The sequence below is a fragment of the Rhopilema esculentum genome, chromosome 11 (genome assembly GCF_057945365.1).
Source record: "Rhopilema esculentum isolate cy_ngs chromosome 11, ASM5794536v1, whole genome shotgun sequence".
Lineage (NCBI taxonomy): Eukaryota > Metazoa > Cnidaria > Scyphozoa > Rhizostomeae > Rhizostomatidae > Rhopilema > Rhopilema esculentum.
This window is the reverse complement of record NC_142825.1, coordinates 13,346,800-13,369,643: the sequence shown is the minus strand read 5'-3', so window position 1 is coordinate 13,369,643 and position 22,844 is coordinate 13,346,800. Positions and strand designations below refer to the sequence as shown.

The 22,844-nt window shown below is 35.9% G+C and overlaps 1 protein-coding gene and 1 long non-coding RNA gene across 2 annotated transcripts; one reads left to right on the top strand and one right to left on the bottom strand.

The window, feature by feature from the left end:
- Positions 1-2,375: 2,375 nt before the first annotated feature.
- LOC135693360 (uncharacterized) lies at positions 2,376-9,615 on the bottom strand. Its single transcript, XR_010516974.2, has 2 exons — positions 8,248-9,615; positions 2,376-2,579 (listed from the first exon to the last, which is right to left on the bottom strand). It is a non-coding gene; the product is annotated as an uncharacterized LOC135693360 (long non-coding RNA).
- Positions 9,616-11,214: 1,599 nt separating this feature from the next.
- Positions 11,215-20,149, top strand: LOC135693358 (uncharacterized). Its single transcript, XM_065211811.2, has 6 exons — positions 11,215-11,502; positions 11,860-12,191; positions 12,643-12,901; positions 14,636-14,848; positions 15,248-16,228; positions 17,909-20,149. The coding sequence occupies exons 1-6, from the start codon at positions 11,427-11,429 to the stop codon at positions 18,211-18,213; spliced, it is 2,166 nt and encodes a 721-aa protein (XP_065067883.2). The 5' UTR covers positions 11,215-11,426; the 3' UTR covers positions 18,214-20,149.
- The last annotated feature ends 2,695 nt before the right edge of the window (positions 20,150-22,844 follow it).

The window sequence follows — 22,844 nt, the reverse complement described above, 5'->3', positions numbered from 1 at the left end:
GTCAATGACGACCTTCTACTTCACTACTCACTAGCACGATGAAATTCCTCGGGAGGGGTAGAGTGATAACTTCAATTGGACGAGGACGGGAATGTGTCATTCTGAAATCTAAAAAATGACCAAAAATTGAAACTTTTCCAAAAACTCTATCCCAAAATTTAGATATGGGGTGAACCGCACACTCCTAAATTTAGTTCAAATTTGCAAAATTCCAACAAATCATCATGTTTGATTTTTAAAAATTGTTACCCCAAAATTCATTTTCTACGCTTCCCAAAAAATTGGCACATCCTGTAAAAGCGTTTGTGGAAGTTAAGCCACCCCCCCCCCCCAGTAATCATCTTAATTCAATTTCATTGATATATTTTATAAAATCTTACCATTAATAAATTTTTTAATTTGCACCAAAGGTAAGTTGGTGGTTTTACTTCTAAAAATTTCAATCATTTTCTTAACTAAGATGATATAATGATTTTCAATCTTTTATTAAATCTATGATCAGCGGTGTATTTTCACCACCAGTTGGGTTCAGTTACTTATGTAACGTCTTTCAATAACAATTTCAGCTGATGCTTGAAATACTACATGAAACTAATTCCTTACTTCCTAATTGAAGCAGCAATCTATTATGAATCTATATTCTCTATTATGAACTTTAACCCGACCCACTATCAGGCAAGCACGGGCACGGGGCAAAGAATGTAGACTGGCCCTCATGCATTGGTTTTTTGGCCCGCACTCTTTTTAGGTCGGCAGTGCTCATTGACTTTATTTTACTGACTTTTTCAGGACCGGGACCCTGGGGTAATTGCCCGAGCAACCCCCTGTGGCAGTCCTGGCTGTGACAGTTTCGATGTTTGTGTTCTCCTACAGCATTTATCGTCAAAGTGAGACCCAGTAGTATTACATGATAGAATCTAGTGCCGAAAATCCAACAAGTTCAACAAGCACTTGCTCTTGAAGGAGAAAATTCTCTGGAGCCCAAAAGAAAAATTATAACCCTCTGGCAAGTCTTGGAACACTTTCTGTAAGGTTTTAAGGACAAATTAAGAAACCCCCTCCCCTTTGGAACAATTTTTGTTATTTAAAAAAGACGCAGGAGATTACGATGTACTTATTCCTGATAATTGTATGATTTTTCTCCAAGCTATCAACATTGTTCTTGAGAAAGGGGCTGGGCTCAGTGCCATTTTTAACATACCATATACTTACTAAGGGGAAGGGGGCGATAGACCGTATGCGTAATGAAGTCGCTAGATGATAGCGCGCAATGTATTGTGGTAGTTGAAGTAGCAAGCACCTCACGTCATACTCACTTTTAAAAAATGGATATGAATATCAAAGAAAATGAATACATTTCCAAGAAGACGGCAGCCTTGTTTTTTCAAAACTCATGACGGGGTATTAGTCAGTGGCGGCGCCAGCTACTGCGGAGCGGGGGGTTTCTGCGTGTGGCACGTAAGACCACCCCTTTTTGCCTCAATTCAGAGATTTTTGCACGGTGAATTCGCTAAGGCGAAAATATAATCTACCACTACCTAGCACTTTTTAATGAATTTATAGAAAAAACATGTTGACCGTGTTTCGATTAGAAGGCATGGTAAATAACCCCTCCCCCTCCCCCATATCCCTTTGGCGCCGCAGCTATTATGAGTAAACAGCAACAACTGAAGAAAGTAAATATGGCGAAGCTGGTACAGAAGACTCCCGTTGTAAACGGAGCTAAATTAACTATTGCATATTTTGCTATGTTTAGCTATGCAAGTTTGGGTCTAAATTTTAACTTCAAGTGTAACTTCAAGAGTAGTGACTATAAGCGGAGTTGACTGTAATTACGAAGCTAGCGGGCCTACTTAACAGTTCTTATCTGTTACGAAACAAAATTATGTCAGTTTATACTGTATCTTCATGTCTTCTTGGTGGTAATTTCCCGTTGTGTGTTAGTGGTATTGGCATGGATTACGTTTGTCACTAAAATTGTTTGACAAAGCTAGTTGCCCTATGTAGGGAATGAGAGAGTGCATTGAATTTAATCCACAAGATCCTAGATACTTCCATTCTTCTAATAATTGCGCTATTAACGCATTCCTTGAGGACAACAAGCATTTTTGTTTAAATATTTGGACATTACTCACTTTTAAAAATGGTGTAAGCTTGATGAAAAAAGTTTACATTTACCAAGGGTGTAATACTTGAGTATGCAAAAAGAAAGTTCAGTTGCTCAGCCGTTCCTAGAAGATAAGCATTTATTCTAACTATTTATTAATTTTCTTATTACGAAAAAAATAGAAAAATATATTTAAACAAAAAATGACTATTGGGTATAAAAATTATTGAATAAATGAGTAAATGAACAGAAGGAATATGAAAAAACATAATTCAGAGTTCTTTCTTCATAAGAAAACAATCTTGACCGTAAGTATAATACACAATAATTTATGTAGACTTAAGCATATTATAAGGCATATATGCAGATTAAATGAATAGTGTTTAAGTGCATTCCCCTTGACAGCAAGTAGTTTGGCCTCAAGTCTTGAAACATCGAATGTTCAATGCTTCTTCATGCACCCACTTCCAAACTAAAAGGAAAGAATTCTAATACAAGCACATGTTTTGGAAAAACTTCAATTAGGGTCTAATAATCAAAGGATACGTTTTACTGCATGGTCGCAATAATTTGTATATGGGAGAAATTAGCAAGAAATTTTAAGATTAAATAATTTGAAATCTGCAAGAAGTCAGAATCAGGCAAACTTCTAAAAATGTACAGTCAAGCTCAATTGACGAAAGAGGCATTGCACTGAATATTACACAAGCTCGATCTCGTTTCCACAAAAAACCCGGAATCATGAGCCCTGCCTATCACCATATTGCACATCCAGATCAAATTCTATCCAAAGATACCCCCCTTTTCCCTTTAAAAACTCTCCCTCGATTATGCCCTCAACCATACATGCCAACTTTTGCAGAAATAATTTTCCTCTATCATTAATCACATTTCTTGGATGTTTTCTTATGTTTTTATGTGCCTTCACCTTAGATTTAGCCCTCTCCTTGAAATAGCAAATTGTAACTTGAGAATAAACAAACATATAACTCGAGATTCTAATTAATTTAGCTGCAGATGCAGGCACGACTAATTCCATGTTGCTACAAATTGAGGATTTTTGTTTACAGATTGGACTCAGGCAGGCTTTTGAGCGAAATTTAATTTAATTTTCTATTGCATTTAAACACGTATGGTTGCCAAAAGTACAAACAGTCGTTTGCTACGAAACAGAAGAGCAGGATTTAAGTCGGTAGATTTGTAAACCTGAACTGGAGATTTTGTCAACATAACATAAACACAAAGTAAACAGAGTGTGTCAAAGAAAATCAATTTTTATCATTTCCAAAGTCTTAAGCTATTGAGAGTTTAACTTTTTAATTGGTCTTGAGGTCCTTCAATATCAAAATTTCATTCTCAACAGCCAAACATCAGAAGAAAACTGATAAACAATATCAGGACAATGATAAACTGAAAAACATAGGTAATGTTCTGAAAGGACAAAAAGGCCATCTAAATTATGAACTGGTATCAAGAAAAATAAAGCACTAAGTGATCATCCCAGAATGAAAATGAGTTTCGTAAAAAATGATAACTTGATATTTTCCTTTCGAATAATTATAAATAGAACATAGAACCTAAATGTTAAGCAAGTGCTGTTATTGTTGGGTATCCAAGAACCGTCTGTGACTCCCTTGGAAAAAAAATCCATTTTTAAAATGAGAAGTTTTTTGTCATGTAGTGATGCTTCGCCGGCAAAATTTTCAGAAATGTCGGCAAATATAGGATGGCTTACCAACTTTGTCGGCAAATGGAAACGTAGCACCCTGTTGAGCACAATAGTTATAGCGATTGTCTTGATAGTTCTGCTGCTTTTTGCTAATACTGCTTAATATTCACGGGAAAGAAATGATGCAGTAACATTCTAAATTCACCTTGAACTTACATTTCTCATCTCTATTCGTGAGATTTTAGCGAAATATTGCTTTACACCAGGTAGAGCCTCAGACATATAGCCTTCAGAAATCAACTTGGAAGCATCCACGTTTCCAAAGAGCATGCAACGCCCTGTTATGGTATCGAAATATATATTATTACATGCTTGGAGCAAGAAGCATTGCTCTACGCACTGAAACTCGTGCCTGACACTTGCATCATAAAAAGCGCAGTCGCCGCAACACGAAGGTCCTGCTATGATCGGGAATCTGCTGTCGAAAAATGAATCCTTGATGTCGAGTGGACAAAAAGCTTCGGATGGTGAGCGCATAGCCACAAGTATAGCAATCAGTAAGCATTCCAAAGCCAAAGCATCACACATCCTGGGCCTCTCTGGCTCCAATCATCAAATTATTTAGCAGATGCTTCACGTGTATTAGCAATAAAATGATTTTGCTAATCTGACTTATTTTACAACTTTATGCTTCCATTGATTAAAACAGGAAGTTGGCCACTGAAACTCGTCTGCATTGGTTGTTTTTCTTTTTGCAAAAGCTAAATGCAAATATGGCCAAAGTACCCATTTTCCTTACACTCAAGGCAAATATTTGAAAGAGAATTGAAAAGAACTCTATTTGGTGTTTTATTCTGCAAACTCGATTTTGCAAGAAAAAGAACATCAATAACTACCTCCCGTGGCAGCTGCTTTCTAGCATCAGAAATCAGTCAGAATTCAGTGAAGTTATCTAAAGTGAAACGTGAGACTGGACGCAAGATTTTTATTTTCTTACTGCAAAGAGTTTTAATACACTACCCCCTGATACAAGAGGCGTAAAATATAGGACTGTTTTCAGGAAAGCATAAGAAAAACGTTGTAAATAAGCATAAACTATATGTTTGATTAATTTTATGAAACTTTAATGAAATTTATTCTTCATTTAACTTCAGGAAAAGAACTCTAGCTTTGACTGTGCATTTGTGAACTGATGGATATAAAGGATCGATTCATTATTTTATTATTTTATCATTATGCTTTGATTCTCATGTAGAGAACTTTTTTACAATCAAATTGGTGGAGAATGGGAATGTGAAATTACATGATAGTAACAAGGCAAGGCGTTTATAAGATTTGCACAGGAATTGGCAAGAGTCAGCAAGGTTCTAGAATTTTGTTTTTCTGTAATGTTGTTTACAATAAGCCTTACAATGAAAGTTGTAAGATATTTTTTTTTCACATAAAAGAATATTGAGTTAATTGAGCAAATTGAAAATTAATTAAGTAAAAATAAGCAGCCTGAAAAGCAACAATAAACAGCAGAAACACAGGCTTTTTGGATCATGAATGGAAGACATTTTGAAGTAAATTTTCTTCCATGAAGTTTGTTGGAAAGCCAATGTCCTGTTTTTTTCTTCCAGCCTAATTCCCACTATAAAAATGTTGTCTTACTATAGAAAGAAATTCGATCTCTTGAGTATTTCACAAATTCTGGTATATATTCGCGACGGTCTCGAACCACATGGAGACAAGGTATTCTAACAGTGTCTTCTAATTTCTGCTAATCCTTGACTCCATTGAAGCCAAGCCATAAAGTAATGAGGTTAATGATGATATTGTATTGCAATAATTTTTGGAATTGAAAGCGTTGGTAGCTTGCTCGCTGCTATTGTACAACTTGTGCTTTTAACTTGGTAGAAGTATCCAAATTGGAATTCTTTTAGGGTTTTATGCATTTTTGAAAATTTATGGGTTTTAAAATGCTTAATTGAGTATTGTAAAATCATACCTGTTCAATCATGTTTTCAAAAGCTAATCAAAATTTATGAATTGTCCTACATACTTTTTTGAACTTGCCAAATGAATTGGAAAGAGAGGCAACATTTGGCCTACTACCAACCAACATATCACATATCACGTTTTGCAGGTTGATAACTAAACAGAGAGGTGATTTGACGATTTGTTTGTGAGCAATTTCGCTCAAATTTACATTAGTCAAAACATAAGCGTATATCGAAATATATTGCATAATGGAAATGCTATAATCACAATATGGAAAATTGCTAACAAAAAACAAAAACACAAAAACAATAAGCATTATAGACCCCAGACAAGAAGCCTGAATTGCACCCTATTGTAGTAAAATTGACTTGCAAATGTTTTAAATTTGTTTTACAGCAAAGCCTACATTGCAGCAAAGAGAATCAAAGTAGCAAATAACCTTTAATCTGAGCTCCATAGAATTTTAGATTCTCAAATAGTGCATGGCTATCAAACATGTTAAATGTTTCTGTCAGACCTGCAAATGTTGTAGATATTAATTTCTTTTCACGGATGCTTCAATATTTATTTACAATCGGGTAAAGATATTTTTTGACTTTAAACTTGTTGTAAAGCTTGCTTGCAGCACTTATTCTATGTGACCTTTTATTTTTTGAAAAAAATTATAGTAAGGCTTCAAAATCGCAATAAAGAAACGCTTCAAAAATCTTAAAATGGAGAAAAGTAGATACCTGATGAAATTTTGAGCTACACAAACCCGATTGATAGGAAGGTAAATCTGCCTTTCTTGCTGCCAAACCTACTAATGGCCCGACAAGGCAGAAATATGTCGCATGATACAGAGTACTGCTTTCCTTGCATGATTCTCTAACTGATGAAAAATTCTATCTAAATTATAATGTAACATACTAATACACTTAACTGCTTGTTTTGATTTCTCTAAATGAGCAGCCTTCGTCGATGGTTGTGCCCTTAGTGTGAGCTTTTGTAAAATTGCGCCTAACCGTGATAGTTTTTCTGAGAACAGTCATGGTTTTCTCTCTCTTGACAACAGCGAGAAACATGAAATAAGCCTTAAACTTTCTATATATTGAAATTTCTTTGTGATATCCTAAAGCAACTACTTTCTAACTGACCCAAATCTCGTTATAAGTAAAGCGAGGTAGGCATGAAATATGCGTGATGGTAAGATTTTTCCTTTATCTGGCATTTCCTCTGTTTCCTCTGACTCATAGTTTCCCAGCTTTTGCGCATTTTTGTGTGAATAATATGGTGAATAATTAGGAGTGTTCAGATTTTCAAGCTGAGGCAGGCCCAACATCACCTGATTCTCATTCTTCAAAAGTGGCGCAAAATTTCCAAAAAGGGGCGCCAGACTTCTTTCAACTCGTCGAGGGAGGGGCAACTGCCCCTAGCTGCCCCCCCCCCTTAAATCCGCCACTGCAGGTGGAAATATATGCAAAACTTAACTTTGTGAATCCATTTGTAAACATTGTTGACATTGTCTTACTCTACTTCTACAAATCCAAAAGTGTCGTGTGCCAAAATTTAACTTTAGAAGTCACGTAATTTTGAGAACATTGATTTCAATTCTCCAAACCTAATTTTCTGCGTATAATAGTCTTCTTTATGCATTGAGTGTTGTTTGCTAAAGAATAATTTTTAAAGTACTCTGAATTACGTTGCTTAACACAAGGCCGCTCTTGCCAATCTAAAATCAACCAACGCTTTGCAAAATTCCCATGGTGTACCAGGGATAGTTGCAAATAGCCACTTTGATATTTCTGTTCTCCGCTGATACAAAATCTTGTCTTGCCCAACAGAGAGAGCGACACAAGCCTACAAATATTTGAATTCAATTGCACATCCCCAATAGGTCTTAAGATTTTCGAAGTAGCTGCCCCACGATTCCCCAATAGTAAGTACTCTCGTCCACAAAGTTTTTTTGAAAACCATTTTTAATTATACTTATTAACTGTTTGTTTGTTTTGTTTGGCTGGTTATGTTATACATATATAAATCATACAAAGATTCGATGCAAAAATAAGAGAGTGAACTATGTTGCTACGTTACTTTCCGACTCTGTAAATAGTTATTGTTCCAAACAGTTTAAAATGTTGAAGACATTACATCCAAAAGCACTGCCAGGCCAGTCAAATACCAAACTCGATTCGAAAGAGACCTGGGTAGCTTGAATCTCTGAATATTTAGATTCTCGCCAACTAAGATCTTGAAACACCAATACAAAAGAATACCAAAATATACCAAAGGACTGGTTTTGTACCATGAGTCGATTTTTGGTGAGACAGTCGCTCAGAACAGTATAAAAAATGGTATTCTTAAATAATTATTCAATTTCAATTTTAAAGTCGAGCATAGTTTTTCTTTAATAAGCCTATAAAATGACAATCTAGCTTCCACTAGCATCTCCGGATTGAAGAAGAGTTTTGCCAGGATTCGTCTAAAATGAAATCAGGTATGAACTTACCATATCTCTAAACTGCCCCCTATCAAGGAGTGCGTGATAGGCATCTGAAGTCGTGACACGTTCAAAACACATCGAAGGCTCTTCTAGAAAACGCCAAAGAATGCAGTACTTGCTTTTAGTGTCGAAGTAAATTGAGTGGCACTCAGGGTGTTTGTAGCATGCTTCTATGCACTGATACTCAACTTTAGCAAATTTATCCATAATTATGCTTCCACTGCAGCTGTTTGCTGATCCATACCTTACAGGGGAGGCTTCAACCAGTGCCTTTCTTGCAGATTCAAAGTGGCATAACCTTGCATCATGTAACGCAAAACAGCTTGCTGTCAGAATGAAGATTGCTGATGACACAAACATGGCTACGTGCTTGTTACTAGTTTTGAAGATCATCTAACTGTAAAACATCAGACTTTAAAACGCAGGATGCACAGCCACTTATAAAGCCTGGCAACGTCACTCTCAAAGGGCAAATATTTGATTTGATCAGCAGATGTCACGGTTTCTGAATCGAAGAAGCCTACCAGCTTGATATGCATTTTAGAAACGGAAATTGATAATTTCAAAATTTGCATTAGCAGAAAATTTCAAAATGGATATAAATCAACATTTGCAGTGTATTTCGTACTTTTTACAAAACATTTGCACTATTTTTCGAATTTCAAAAATTCTGCCCTGCTACTTGACAATTCAAACACTATGAAGAAAACATTGGAAAGTCTAGCAATTAGTAAACCTTATTCAAAGATCTAAATATTAAAACTGAAAATATAGCATCGTGTAGCATCAAGAATAGAAACAGGTGGATAGGATTTCATTAATTTTAAAGGATCCGTTGATAGAAAACGAATCTGTAAAACGAATTAAATACTAAATAGATGCAACAAGCACAGGTATATGCGGTTACAATTGTGATCAGAGTTTTGTAAAAACACGCAGTCTAAAATTGGCTACATTAGCAATCCTCTCAAATCGGAATAATCTTCTTCTAAACATAATGAGACGTTGATTAACATTCATGTTAGTTTTGTTGCGTAGCTACGATAGATCTTTTACAAAAATCTAAATAACATGCGTCATATGTATCAAAAGCGTAATCAAATGATTTTTTTATTTTTCGACTCATGCATTGCAATTAAATAAGGATTCCAGGCAAATATTAGCAAAGTTTAGTTTTCAAAAGACGTATATTGCAGAATAAGCATGTTGTATTTTTTCAAGTTTAAATCTCTTTCTTTCCATTCAAAAGAAAATGCAACTGAAAAAATTTCTTGCACTTGAAAGTGATTTTATTAAAGAGAAGTTTCAACTAATTCTAAACTCCTTACAGAATTTTCTAGGTATTGCAAACTTTAGAATAAACGAGAAAATCTAATTATAATTTTGACACTGGCAGAAAGGCAGATCCATAAACCTTAAAATCACAAGGAAGGTTTATGGCCAGAAAGTGAGGAAGCTTTTATGGACATAAGTATGATTCAATAACTAAATAGAAATAAATACTTAAAACAATAAAACATCATGCCAACTGGATTCGGATGTCGAGAATTTAATTGAAATTAAAGAAATGTAAGAAACAGACTTGATCAGACAATATTAGAAAGTAAAAAAGCACCCGATCAAAAAGCTAAAAGGAAATATTTGGCGTGCCCAGAAGGTAGACTCCTGAAAAATAGTCGAGGATTCAAACGGAAGATTTGGACACGTCTATTCTGTCAAGAATCGGAAGATTTAGAACAATCAATTTGGATACGTCTATTCTTTCAAGATTTGTTGATATTTTGATAACTTGTAAAATAAAAAAGTATAAAAGCAAAAAACTTTGCCTCATACGCTCTAAATGAAATTGAAGACTTATGTTTATGCAGTGCTGTCAAAACGAAATTCATAATTTGGGAGGCTCCAGCCCCAAGGTCCATTTAGGGACCATGCACTCTTGATCCTACTTAAATGTTTAAGGCCGTATGTAATTTTGAGGGTGTAATTCTTTTTCCATGTATGATTCACGATTCTATTACAATACGTTGTACTCATTTTTCTTATAATTTCCACTTTATATGGACTTTGCCCCGGTTAAGCAGCAGAGACACATTCTTCCCCCATACTTGTTGCAGGCGCATAATACTTGAAAAATGCTCAGATTTATTGCAACATAACAGTAAATCCACATTGATACAACTATATTTACATACAAAATTAACAAAAACTTTTAAAAGCTGAACTTTAAATATGATGTAAAGAACTGAAAATAATTTTCGAATTCTTAGCCTCTATCTACATCAAAACGAATCTAATCTCTTTAAAAGCGAAGTTTCCATTTCTATGGCTAGCTGAAGCCCATTGAACCAAAAAAGCATCAGAAAGGTATATTTTCAAATCAGGTACTGTATTTCCTCTAATGAACGCCGCCCTCTGATAAACGCCGACCTCTATTGAACGCCACACCTTCAGCCAACCAGTTGGAAAAAACGCCGCCCTCTGATAAACGCCACCCTCTGTTGAACGCCGCATCTTGAAAAGCGGCGTTCATTAGAAAACACACCAAGCAAGAAGTAAGGAATCGTTTAAACGCTTATTATTCGAAAGCCATGCAAGTTTTTATCTCATAGAGACGAGGACTCTGGCGGAAACAGGGATATTGACATTCCTTGACTTGACTTGACATTCTTTTTATCTTTTTTCGTCGCATTCTTCTTGTCATTTTTCATTTGACAAACTTTTCATTTTGTATTGAACGGCGCCCTCTGATCAACGCCGCCCTCTATTGAACGCCACACCCAAAATTTTGAGTTAGTAATAAACGCCGCGGCGTTCTTTAGAGGAAATGCGGTACCCATATTTATCGGTCCCCTGTATATAAAGGTCAGGTCACAGGTGACCATCCCCACCCAGCAATTTAATGACGTCATCACTTCTGCATTGTCAAATCATCTCCTCCACCTCGACTCCTTGTGATCTTACTAGGAAGGGAGACTCAAGCCAGCCCTTCCGGTCAGAAAGCAAATGAATAATCCGACTTTGAAAGAGTGATGTTTATAGATGTGAATAAGGAAGTGAAGTAGATGATGTTTTGAACATTTTTTTAGTTATAAGAAGCTATTTTAGTCTCAAGTTATTGATTCTCAAGTTATTGCCTTAGTTGGTGCTAAAATTTTGTATTTTGTCCATTAAAACAAGCTGTTGTGATGGTGGTGAGTCTTTTGTTCGAGAAGTATTTGCTGATGGCATTTATTGGATACTGTCGATTTTCGCAAGTTATAGGTAAGTTTTATTGGTACCTTGTTATAAAGGACATTTGAAGTCTTCCTTATAGCTTATTTGAGCTATAAAACTCCCTGATCGATGCTTACTTTCCGAACTAAATTCAGTTAGGCCTCATTTACGAAATATGAAAAAAAACATTGATTTATATTGATTAAATCATTGCGAATTGAATCAATAAAAAAACATTAATTAAATCAATGTAAAAAAACGTTTGACAAAAGTGACATTCGAAGAAATGAAGATGAAATAATTTAATTTTGATTTTGGAAGATAGAAGTTGGAGCAGTAAAAAACCGATGCCAGAAATGTGTATTGCCTGTCAAATTGCTGAGATCCAATATAATTTCCTTTTAGGTTGCAACAAAAGTCTTGGTATGGAAAGTGGTGCAATAAAGGACAGCCAAATCAGCAATGGGGGTGCTATCAGCGATAACAGACCTCAGCAATCTAGATATAATGTCGAGTCTGGATGGTGTACACGTGGTGGCTCTGATTATGACAACGGTGTTTTCAATCAAAATTATTACTTGCAAGTCGATCTTGGTGTTGATCATACAATTTCAGGTATTCTTCTACAAGGACTAAAGAATTCAAGTGTCTACTCATATGGAACCAAGATTAGAATACAGTGGAGGGACAATGCATCTACTGCTTTTGGATACTACAAAGACGGGGCTGGAAATGTGGTAAGAGATTAATATTCAGGTTCTTATAGAAAAGCATGGGGTTGGCCAGGTTGGAAAACATGTATGGTTTTGACTACATCTAGCTGCCAGCATTTTATAAGTTGTGAGCATACTATGAGCTAGGAGAAACTTGGATCTAAGTCATTTAAAAAGCTGAAAATGTCAAAAGCACAGATGAAATCTATGAGCAAAAATATATACATCTTTTTTAAATCTCATCTATAACAAGAACCATGCTGTTCTTCATACATTCTTCATACTAATATGTTTTTATGTTTGTTTATTCTTCATACTAATATGAAGAAGACATGTTTTTGTTCTGGTATTGCTGAATGCCTTTTTGAAAGGTGCATTCTTAGTTTTATTTTTGATATATTTACCACAATTTTCTACAGATTTGTCAATAAGTGAGTCTTTACATAGCATCAATATGTGTATATTTTCCTTCTAGGATCTTTTGACTCAAAATTTGAAAAATAACAAGGCAGAATTGTTGTCCTTTAATCCACCATTATGTGGACGATATCTGAGGTTGTTGCCTCTTTTCAATGCAAATCCAAAGTGTATAAGATTGGAAGTTCTTGGATGTTTAGGGTGCTCCTCTAATAAAATTTCAACCACCAAGCCTGTGACTAACATCAAACAATTAACCACAATTGTCCCGAGGTCATCAGTTTCCAGCACTGTGGATACACAACAGACAAATGCCAGTAAGTTTTCGAATAACTACTATATATTCATTTTCAAACAAATTTTCATATTAATAATAAAGTTGCCTTTATTTCCAATAGAGAGTCAAAAATTTGTAATAAAACATGATTAAATTGCTTATGGTTAATTTTGAAAGAAGCTAACAACAATTTTATTTCCATTGAATGTAAAGATCCAGCTTGCCAGGTCACTTTTGATATGCATTCTCTCAAACTTTGATCTTTGTAAGGATAATGTTTATTGATAAATCACTTTGTTTTTAAATGGCAAAAAAGTTATGATGTTGATAAATTACCTTTTCATTGATTCAATTAATTGATAAGACTAACTCAATTACAATACTAATTGTGTACGCAAAAATTAGGGTAAACTATGGATATGTGATTGTTTAAGTGATTATGGATAAAAGACAAAGGCAAGAGATGCAATGAAGTTCATTGTAACTCATTGATAATGGTCACAACAGAGCTCAAAAGACCCCAGCCCTAACCCTCCCTCCTCCTCTGAGGGAGTCAGTGAGTTGAATCGAATGATGAAATATAAAATGTTGGTGAAATGTCCAATAGCTAAGAAAATCAATGTTCAATGTTTCATTGATTTGCCCAACAATTTTAGTCATCTTCTGACTTTTGTTGTTGGTTTGCAGCAGAATTTTGCCTTGAGATTGCAAGGTTTTGGAACGGTAACCAGAAACCATGACAGCTACAGGTGATGCAAGGTTAAAATTGTGAGTAGGGTGACCAGGAACCTTGTTCATGCAAAGTTTGTATGTGTATATAACAGTGAGGGTTCTTGCAAGGCAGTTGATGGCACTGTATGTGATGGCCTTGTGTGTGCTGCAACATTTTCTTGTTATGAATTGCTGTCAACCTAGCATGAGCAACAGACTTTGGAAAGATTTTCTTCCAAACTTGAAAAATTATGGACAAAGTTGTTTGCATGATCCTGTGTGTATTCTAGCAAAGCGATGAACAGTGTTACTCAAACAATCTTTTGGTGTTACAAAACTTGAAAATGGCTTTGAAATAAGCAAACATAGGAGTAAACTAAAGCTTTTCGTCTGATGCCCTTCAGAGTTTTAAACGTCAGAACATAGATCGAAAACTCTACCCTAGGAAGTATACATACCCAGTTGTGGATAGAAATAGGCCAATCAGAAAACGAACTCCTTTTGTCTACACAATAACAATTTTTTTGTGCCTATGTAGATAGATTCCAAAACTGCTAGATGAAACAACGATCATGCTTTTTGATCAATAATCCGAAAGATGTCGCCATTATAGTTTTTTGCACAGTCTAGTTTTTCCAGTAAGTGCTGCCCCATAGCAGAATTGCAGGTTTTAGTTGTACTTTTAGATCTGGAAGACCGAGGTGGCTGTTCTCTTTAGGGATGAGTTTTGTTTCTAATACTAGATGGAACATGTTGTTTTATTCTATCCTCCAATCTTTGGGTAGTGCGTCTTACATAGCCAGAATCACAATGGATTCTGGCTATGTGATTCTGGCTACATAGAGATTCCAGTCCAGAGTCAGTTTCAAAACAAGGCCATACTTTGATTTGGTGTTATAAACAATTGCCAATGTTAAAAAATATACAATTATTAAAAAATTTACAATGTGAAAAATTTAACAATTTTGACTTACCAACTCAGACATTAGGCATGCTAGTTCTCTTGCAAGTTTGCTGACTTTGTCATTGATAGCTAAAATTGCTTCATTGTTTTTTATTCCAGCACCAACCATTGTTTCTTATGACCAAGAGAAGAATCCAAATTTGATGCTGATAATCATACCAGTTGTGGTTGTTATTGTTTTGGTGGTGATAGGAATCATTTTGTATTGGCGCAGATCAAAAATAAGCTCGTGTTTCCAGAGTCAACAAAGCACACCAAAAAATAAGTTTCATGTTAAAATTGAGGCTACATACTCCATGGTTAATCCCAAAGGTGTGTTTTCTCATGCTAACGTACCAAATACTTTATAAAATTTATATTTTGTTTATGTTCAAGGTTGTGATATGTTTAAAATTGTTTTTTCTCACTATGACTTTTTGCTGGCAAATTTTAAGAAGGGCAATATTAGTGTAAGGCTATCTTGCAATAGTGTTCCATAATACTTTGAGACTCCTGTATAAAAATTTGCTTACTGTGATCATTCTATAGGTTAATAAAATTGTGCTACTTATTTGTGTAAGAATTCAGGTTTTTTATATTCTTACTCATTTAATGCATCTTTTAAAACAACATTCATGTTCTTTCAAGAGGTGTCAAAATTTTTCCATAGTAATTTTCATGAATTAGTGATGTCCTCTTGAGACAAGTTTTTTACTCCTGGGCTTTTTCTAGACGAGCCAGAACGACTGTCTCTAGTTATGGTGGAAGATGCTGAAAGAGCAGCAGAAATAGGCGAACAGTTTGCCAGTTATAGTGAAGTTTATGCAGCACCAGTTATAGAGAAGTTTAGCAAATCAAACGGTAGGACGAACAATAACGCTGCTGTTATCCCTGATGCAGGTAATATCTATGAACCAACTGTTGAGTACTCTCAGCCTGATGATGATGGTTTCAGCTGTAATCGTGAGCCAATTTATGCTGGTTCACAGATATATGAGAACCCATATCAGGCTGTAACAGGCTCTAGTTTATACGCTGATCCTAGCATTATAGGTGAGCACACCATTGTTAGAATACCAGAATTTCCTCGACACCTGTTGAACTATGTAGAAAAAATTGGAGAGGGACAGTTTGGGGAAGTGCATATATGCGAGGTAGAGGATCTAGATGACGTCATTCAAAGCACTAAGAGATTCAGTTCCTCATTCGGAGCCCTGACGAAAGTTGCTGTGAAGACATTAAAAACCGGAATGGAAAAATCAGTTGAAAACGAATTTATGAAAGAGACAAATGTAATGGCTAGATTAGAGCACGTGAATGTTGTTCAGCTAATTGGGGTTTGCTACGATGAACCCAAGTGTATGGTAGTTGAATACATGGAGAATGGGGATTTATTGCAATTCTTGCAGCATGTTAGCCTTGGCAACTGCAATGCAAATGGAATCAGGACTAGTCAAATAACTGGAGATCTCCTAACAGACGAGTCTCTTTTTTACATTGCAAAGCAAGTGGCAGCAGGAATGGACTATCTTTCATCTAAGGGTATTGTACATCGTGATCTTGCAACTAGGAACTGTTTGGTTGGTAAAGCATTGACAGTGAAAATTGCTGATTTTGGGATGTCGCGCTACCTTTACTCAAAGCAGTATTACAGAATAGAGGGCAAGGCTACATTGCCAATCAGATGGATGGCGCCAGAATGTCTATACTTCGGTGAGATGCTTTTATTTGGATATTCCACTATCAAGCGTACACTCAATTTATTTTATGAGAAACTTTTTATTTTTTGAAAGGCGTGCTGGTAAATCAGGAAAAATTAAGAAACTTCAGTACTCGAAGGAAAAAAAAAATTTAAAAAAATTGAATTGTGAAAAAGTCCAGAACTCAGAAAATTTGTAAAAATCGATCAACATGATTGGTTGGTTGAAATAGAGATTTATACATAAAGAACAGTAATACACCTCCCTACATTTAATTACATCATTGCGAAGCGAATCTCTTGATACAAATGTCACAAGCATTTGAAAAATAGAAATATGACGAGTCTTATGGTTTGCAACTACGGAAATTCCTTGCGTGAAAAATTCAATATGAAGACCCAATGCTAAAATTTGAATCAGACTAAAACAATATATAAGTAAGCTCTGTCTCTCAAGTCTAGCTGCACAAACAGAGCACCAAGATTTACAATGTCGACAACGCCGAGGAAGCTTATTGTCTGCTACCAGCTCATTAAGGCTAAAAGTGCAATATAAGAAAAAACACTTACAAAACAACTGCAAAAATTATTGACACATACGAATTACAAGCTGGGTGCATTTTATACGGAATATCTTGGTTGGATTTTAAACTTTTAGAGTTATTTTGAATAAGGCAAACATTTTGAAACATACTAAAGCTCTTCGTCTGACATTTTCAGAGTGTAAAACTTCAGATCAAAGATCAAAATCTCTACGCTAGGAAATATATATAACCAGGTCTGGACTGTTGAGGTTGCTCAATCAGTACCAGTTGAGTTATAGGGTGGAACACCTTCTGTCTACACAATAGCAGGTTTTCTCACTTTAGATGGAACGACTATCTGCTTTGTTGTCGCTATAATTTTTAGCATGGTTTTCTAGTAAACGCCGCCGAACGTCGGATAGCGGAATTGTATATTTAAGTTATTGTTGTTGATCTGCAAGACCCAGGAGGCCGTTGCCTTTGGGAGGAGCTTTGTTTCCACTTTTGAAAGGGACATGCTATTTTATTCTATCCCTAAATCTTTGAGGCACTAATGATTTGTTCCAAGTAAAAACTCAACTCTGAACTTGACCAACTAAATCTATGTTCTGACGCTTTATACTTTGACGATTATCAGACGAAAAGGTTTAGTATGTTTCGAAATGTGTGGTTTTTTCAAAGTCATTTTTAGTTATTGTACCTCAACAATTTTTTTTAGAGCGTTTATTGTTCTGGGGACATTTAAAAGGTGGACGATACCGTGAAATTCCGAATATAAGTCCATGGCTTAAAACGGTTGAATCACCGTTTTAGGGGGTTGATATTTTGGAGGACTATATTCAGGGGGGCGGACTTCATTGGAATACAGTTTATATAGAAAAAAATGCAAAATCTGTTTTTTCAAGCCTGAGTGGGATGGAAATATGTCCCCGAGACAGTTAAAATCAAGCTGCAACCATTTTGGGTGAAGCAGCTGATGCAGCTAGAAAGGCCGGGCCTTTGGAATCGAGAAGAAGACCTTGGCATACCCTGTCTATATAATGATGCTGATAAGATGCGTTAGAAACTAATAGTACAAAATGCACATTCAAGATTAAACAATGTAACTGGTAGTTCTTGTACTTGATAAGCTCTTTTTTCTTAAAGTGACGTTGTATTGATTATTTCCAGGAAAGTTCACATCAATGACTGATGTTTGGGCATTTGGAGTGACAGTTTGGGAAATATTCATGTTCGCATCTGAACAGCCTTATCAAATGCTTTCGGACCAGCAAGTTATTGATAATGCACTGTCCATGCTTGAGGATTCCAGGAAGCAATTTAGATATCTCCCGAGACCAGATGCCTGCCCCGAAGACGTTTTTTCTCTTCTAATGAGATGCTGGGCAAAACAACCCAATGAAAGACCTTCTTTCGTAGAGCTTTTTGATTTTTTTAAAGAGCTTTCTGTAGACGTAGTTGAGGCCAATATTTAGGAGGGAGTACGTTGCTTGGTTATATAATTGTTCTCGTGTGTTGTTATTTGAAACCAGCATTTTTTAAAGACTCATTGCTAACAATGAACCTTTGCGACTGTGGCAAATTATCCAGGCGACAATCCAAACAATGGCAGTAAACTTCTACTGATTAACCATAATTGATTTCAGACTGTCTGAAAATGCATTATGGGATGCTTGCGTTGCGCAATGGCTTATTGTTAGCAATGAGTCTTTAGGTACCGCATCCTTAGGGTACATCTTTACTTCCAACATAGGTTGAAGACGTGTTGCATGTGTAGCTAAAACATCAAGCATTATGTTCAATGTTCATTTACAGAGTTCCCTTCCTTACTAACCAGTGTCAGTAGCATGTGCTGTAATATACTCCATATACAGGATCTGTAAACAATGTATACGCAAGATTTGTCACATTGCTGATGCGCGGACGAATATAAATATGCTCTAGTAGATGTTCTTTGTACACCTGAATATTACGGCCCGTTAGGCGTCTATTTACGTGTCAAGGAATATCTGCGTGATTATCGATTTGGCCCTATTTTATTGTCTTTTGGCGGGGTTATGCTACCTAGAAGATACCTACGTTCAAACACCCTGGAAAGATTTAATTTTTGTGGTATATTGTTCTGTATATTCTACCATGTCGAAAATAACCTTTCAAATGAATAACGAGGTAGGTGTTTTTATACAAACAAATAGAAATACTGCAATTTGGAGCATGCCAAGTTGAATCATATGCTGTTAAACAAAGCTGAGTATGTGAATGATTCAAAACTATTGTGAATTTACGGCATGTTGTTTTTATAGTAACGTATTCAGAAAAAGCTTGAAGCGTTAAAGGTTGTGTATAATATCAGTTTCAGTAGAATTAAGCAAAATTGTTCACATGTTAAGTAATAATTATTCTATCATTAATTAATTTGATCAAGATCAACTTGTTGCATCAGCACATTGATTTTGAGCCGTATGTGTTTCTGATAACTTTATAATAATAACTCCTTCCAAAATTATCTGTTAGTGCAGAAAAGGAAGATATTCGGTTTTTAAAGGCTGCGACGAGTTCGTGGAAAGATACTGCAACGCCCACGGAATATTATGTTCGGATTAGCTTACTGGCTAGAAGAAGGGCGTACTGTAGAGTGTTTCTATCAATGCAATCCATGGTCGATTCTTCTTTTGATAACAAGAAACACGAAAAAGGCGTTTACAGAAAAAATTTTTAACTCAAAACCCCGATATCTTGAACTTTCGCTAAAACGAACTGATATTCTGACATTCGCACCTTTTACAGTGAAGAGCGATTTAGGCACTGCTATTTCAGTATTTTTTATTCTTTTTTTATTTAGTTGTTGCTGTTGTTGTTGTTGTTGTTGTTGTGGTTTACATAAAATCGTTTCTAAATAGCTCGAACTAAACTTTTTTCTAAAGTTCGAGTTAACGACGTTCTTGATTATCGGGCATTCGATAATTCAAACCATTTAATTGATCCTTTTGAGGTTCGTTTGTTTAGATGTATACAAATTTTTTTAAATCAACGAATTTCTGTAAAGATGTAGTTCGTAGTTATTCGAAATTCTCAATAGTCAATTTTTTATTCATAAGCCGTTTTTTAAAAAAATATTTTTTATCACAGAAGCATTTTTTGCATTTTTGTAGGCTGCGTTTGTCAAACATATCCTTGGTCATTTTTCTTGTTGTTCTCTACTGGTTTGCTTATCATTTGCACAAAATTCCTTTACCAAATTTGTAATAGCTGTTATATCAAAGTTATAATGTGAAAAAGGAGATTTTCGTAAAAATGCTTTTTTTATCTGTCGTTGCCCTGCAGTAGGGAAAATAGCGTTTGGCCAGTCCTTAATTAATATAATTAATTCGTCCCATTTTGCAACTGAATCGTGATTAGACCAATGTACTTTGCTGGCTAGATTGATGCTGCCTGACTAATATGGTTCATGTAATTGTGATCTTGATGTTCTCTGTTGTGTATATGTTAACGAAATGTGGTCTCAAAAGGCATGGTCATCTGCAGCGTATGATAACAACAGGATATGAAGCAAAAGATCCGTAATAGCAACTGGGCGGCGTAAAGAAGTATTCATTGAAAAGAGGTCAGGAACATATAGTATGACTTTCTGGCAATATTTGTTTGATACTTAAACATCAACAGTCTATCTAGATACATTAGCACTAATAGAAGCTTTTTACTGTGTCCAACAAGAATTAAGAATAGCTTTAAAAAAGCAAACATTTTATAACATATAGGATATAACATAAAAGCCTTTTCGTCTGACACTCCTCAGAGCTGGGGCGCCGGAAGCATTTTGAGGCGGCGGGGGCAGCTACTCAAAAGGGCACATTTTCAATGACTATTATCAGCATTATAACAAAAAAATGATATAACATGATACTTTGGTACCAATAAAATGTTTAATCTGAAAGTTTCCCATTCTGTTGTTTAGGCATTTGCTGAAGGGGAGGGGGGTACCTTTATAAGTTTGAAGGTAGGGGGACGTGCCATTTTTTAGGGGTACCTTTTTCTGAAAAGTGCAGAATTATTGGTATCAGTTTTTTAAATTTGTGCAGAACTATGGGTATCATTTTCATAAAATATTCCAAAATTATTAGGAGGGAGATTGAGCATTAACAAAATGAATGTCCAGTTAGAAATGAAAGTATGAAATATGTGCAATATTGAGATTTTTGGCAAAGGATATGCAAAATTTGTTTGATGATTTTGTTGTGCTTTTAAAAATGTTATTTGCTTTGCGGAATTATGTGCATACTTTGCGTCATGTTTGCGGAATTATGGGTAACATTTTTTCAGACATGTGCGGAATTATGGGTCCAAATTTTTCAACCAAAATGGCATGTCTCCGTTCAAAATTAGGCTTAGTTAACTGTTGATTGTCGTGTCGTATCACGCTGCATTGTGCTAAAAGTACGTTGATGTGACGATGCTAAAAGTACGTTCTGCAGTTGCAGATGAAAGTGCAAATGAATTGTACAATTGCAATGACTTGTGAGCTATGGCAGGCAATCTTTATGGCATTCAATTGAAGTCATGATTTATCAAAGGGTTTCCATCTTTGTTACCTTCTTTATTGGTATGGTATCTTCTTTCTTATAAATTCTGATGACTTTGCTAAAGTTAATCTCATTTTTAAAAGCTTTTAGATTACTTCAATTGAGGCTTCTACTAGATAACTTGGATTAGTGTTACATATTGCATTAGTGTTTGACATTCTCTGGGCCCCATCTTAGTTTTCGCTTAGAACCCCAGATGCCTCAGTTACGCTACTCAACTTATTCTACAGTAATTTCCTAAATTTTAGAATGCTGCCGTAAGAAATAGCATTATTGCATGTAAGTTCATAACAAATGCACCCAATGTTTTAATTGCTTTCATTTTGTTACTAACCGCACTAATGTTTTATCTCACCAAAGAACTTGAAATTTTACATATTTATTCCATTCGCATAAACACAGTGCCATTTTCGAAAGGGCAAAGTGCTGCCCCCGCTGCCCCTATAGAGTCAGGGCAGGGGGGCAGCTGCCACCGCTACCCCCGTGCTTCCGGCGCCCCTGCCTCAGAACATTAAATGTCAGAATAAGGGTCCAAAAGAACACGATGAGAAATATATGCCCAGTTGTGGATCGAAATAGGCCAAACGCAAGCACAAGACCGGTATAGTTGAGTTGACCAATCAGTGCCGCGTGTCTAAAGAAAAATTACCACTGGAGTCCAAGCGAGAAAGCAAACTCCTTCTGTCTACACAATGGCGGCTTTTTTGTTTTTATGTAGATCGATTCCAAAACTGCAAGATGAAAAGACAACCGGGCTCTGCCAATTAACCTAAACATGTCGTCATCATAGAGTTTAGCACAATCTGGGTTATCTAAAAGATGTTGACCGATGCAGGAGCGGATCCAGACTATAGCAACTGTAGCTCGAGCTATAGTCAAAATCTCTGTGTTTGATTTATTGAATTCAAAGTTAAGTGTTAATTTTTCCTCTCAACATTTGAAAGCAGCGGTATAGGTTATCAAATGCGATTAACAAATATGCAATGCTGGCAATGTGTCATCACAATGCCTCTCCATATAAGATATAAAACACTTAGCGCAGAATGTTCTAATATTAAAACTTAGACGAATCAGAAGTTTCGTTCTTTGTTGACAGTAACCAACCAGAATTGAGCGACAATGGATATTCCGAGCTATAGTCGGTCTGGGGATTTGCTCTGGAAAAGGCACCGAAGAGAATGAAACCCGTACTATAATTTTTGGCGCGAGCTATAGTGAAGCTATAGTCAGGTTTGAAAATGGCCTTTTAACCAATAGAATATGAGTATCCACGGTACTTCTCCGCTCTCTGTCCCCTGTAAAGCAACAGTGGACTATAGCTCGTTTTCACATCCTGTGTCCCCTGTAATGTAGCTTCAAAGGCAAGGACCTACTAGGGAATAGACAGGGACGGCGGAACGACCAAGCGGCAACAGGGGGGGGGGGGGGGGTGCAGGCTTTAGTAAAAGGGCTTTTGAAAGATAATTTTCAGCTTCTAAAAGTTCATACGTAACTGCAATTTTATTTCGATCTTCTGTAGCTACCTT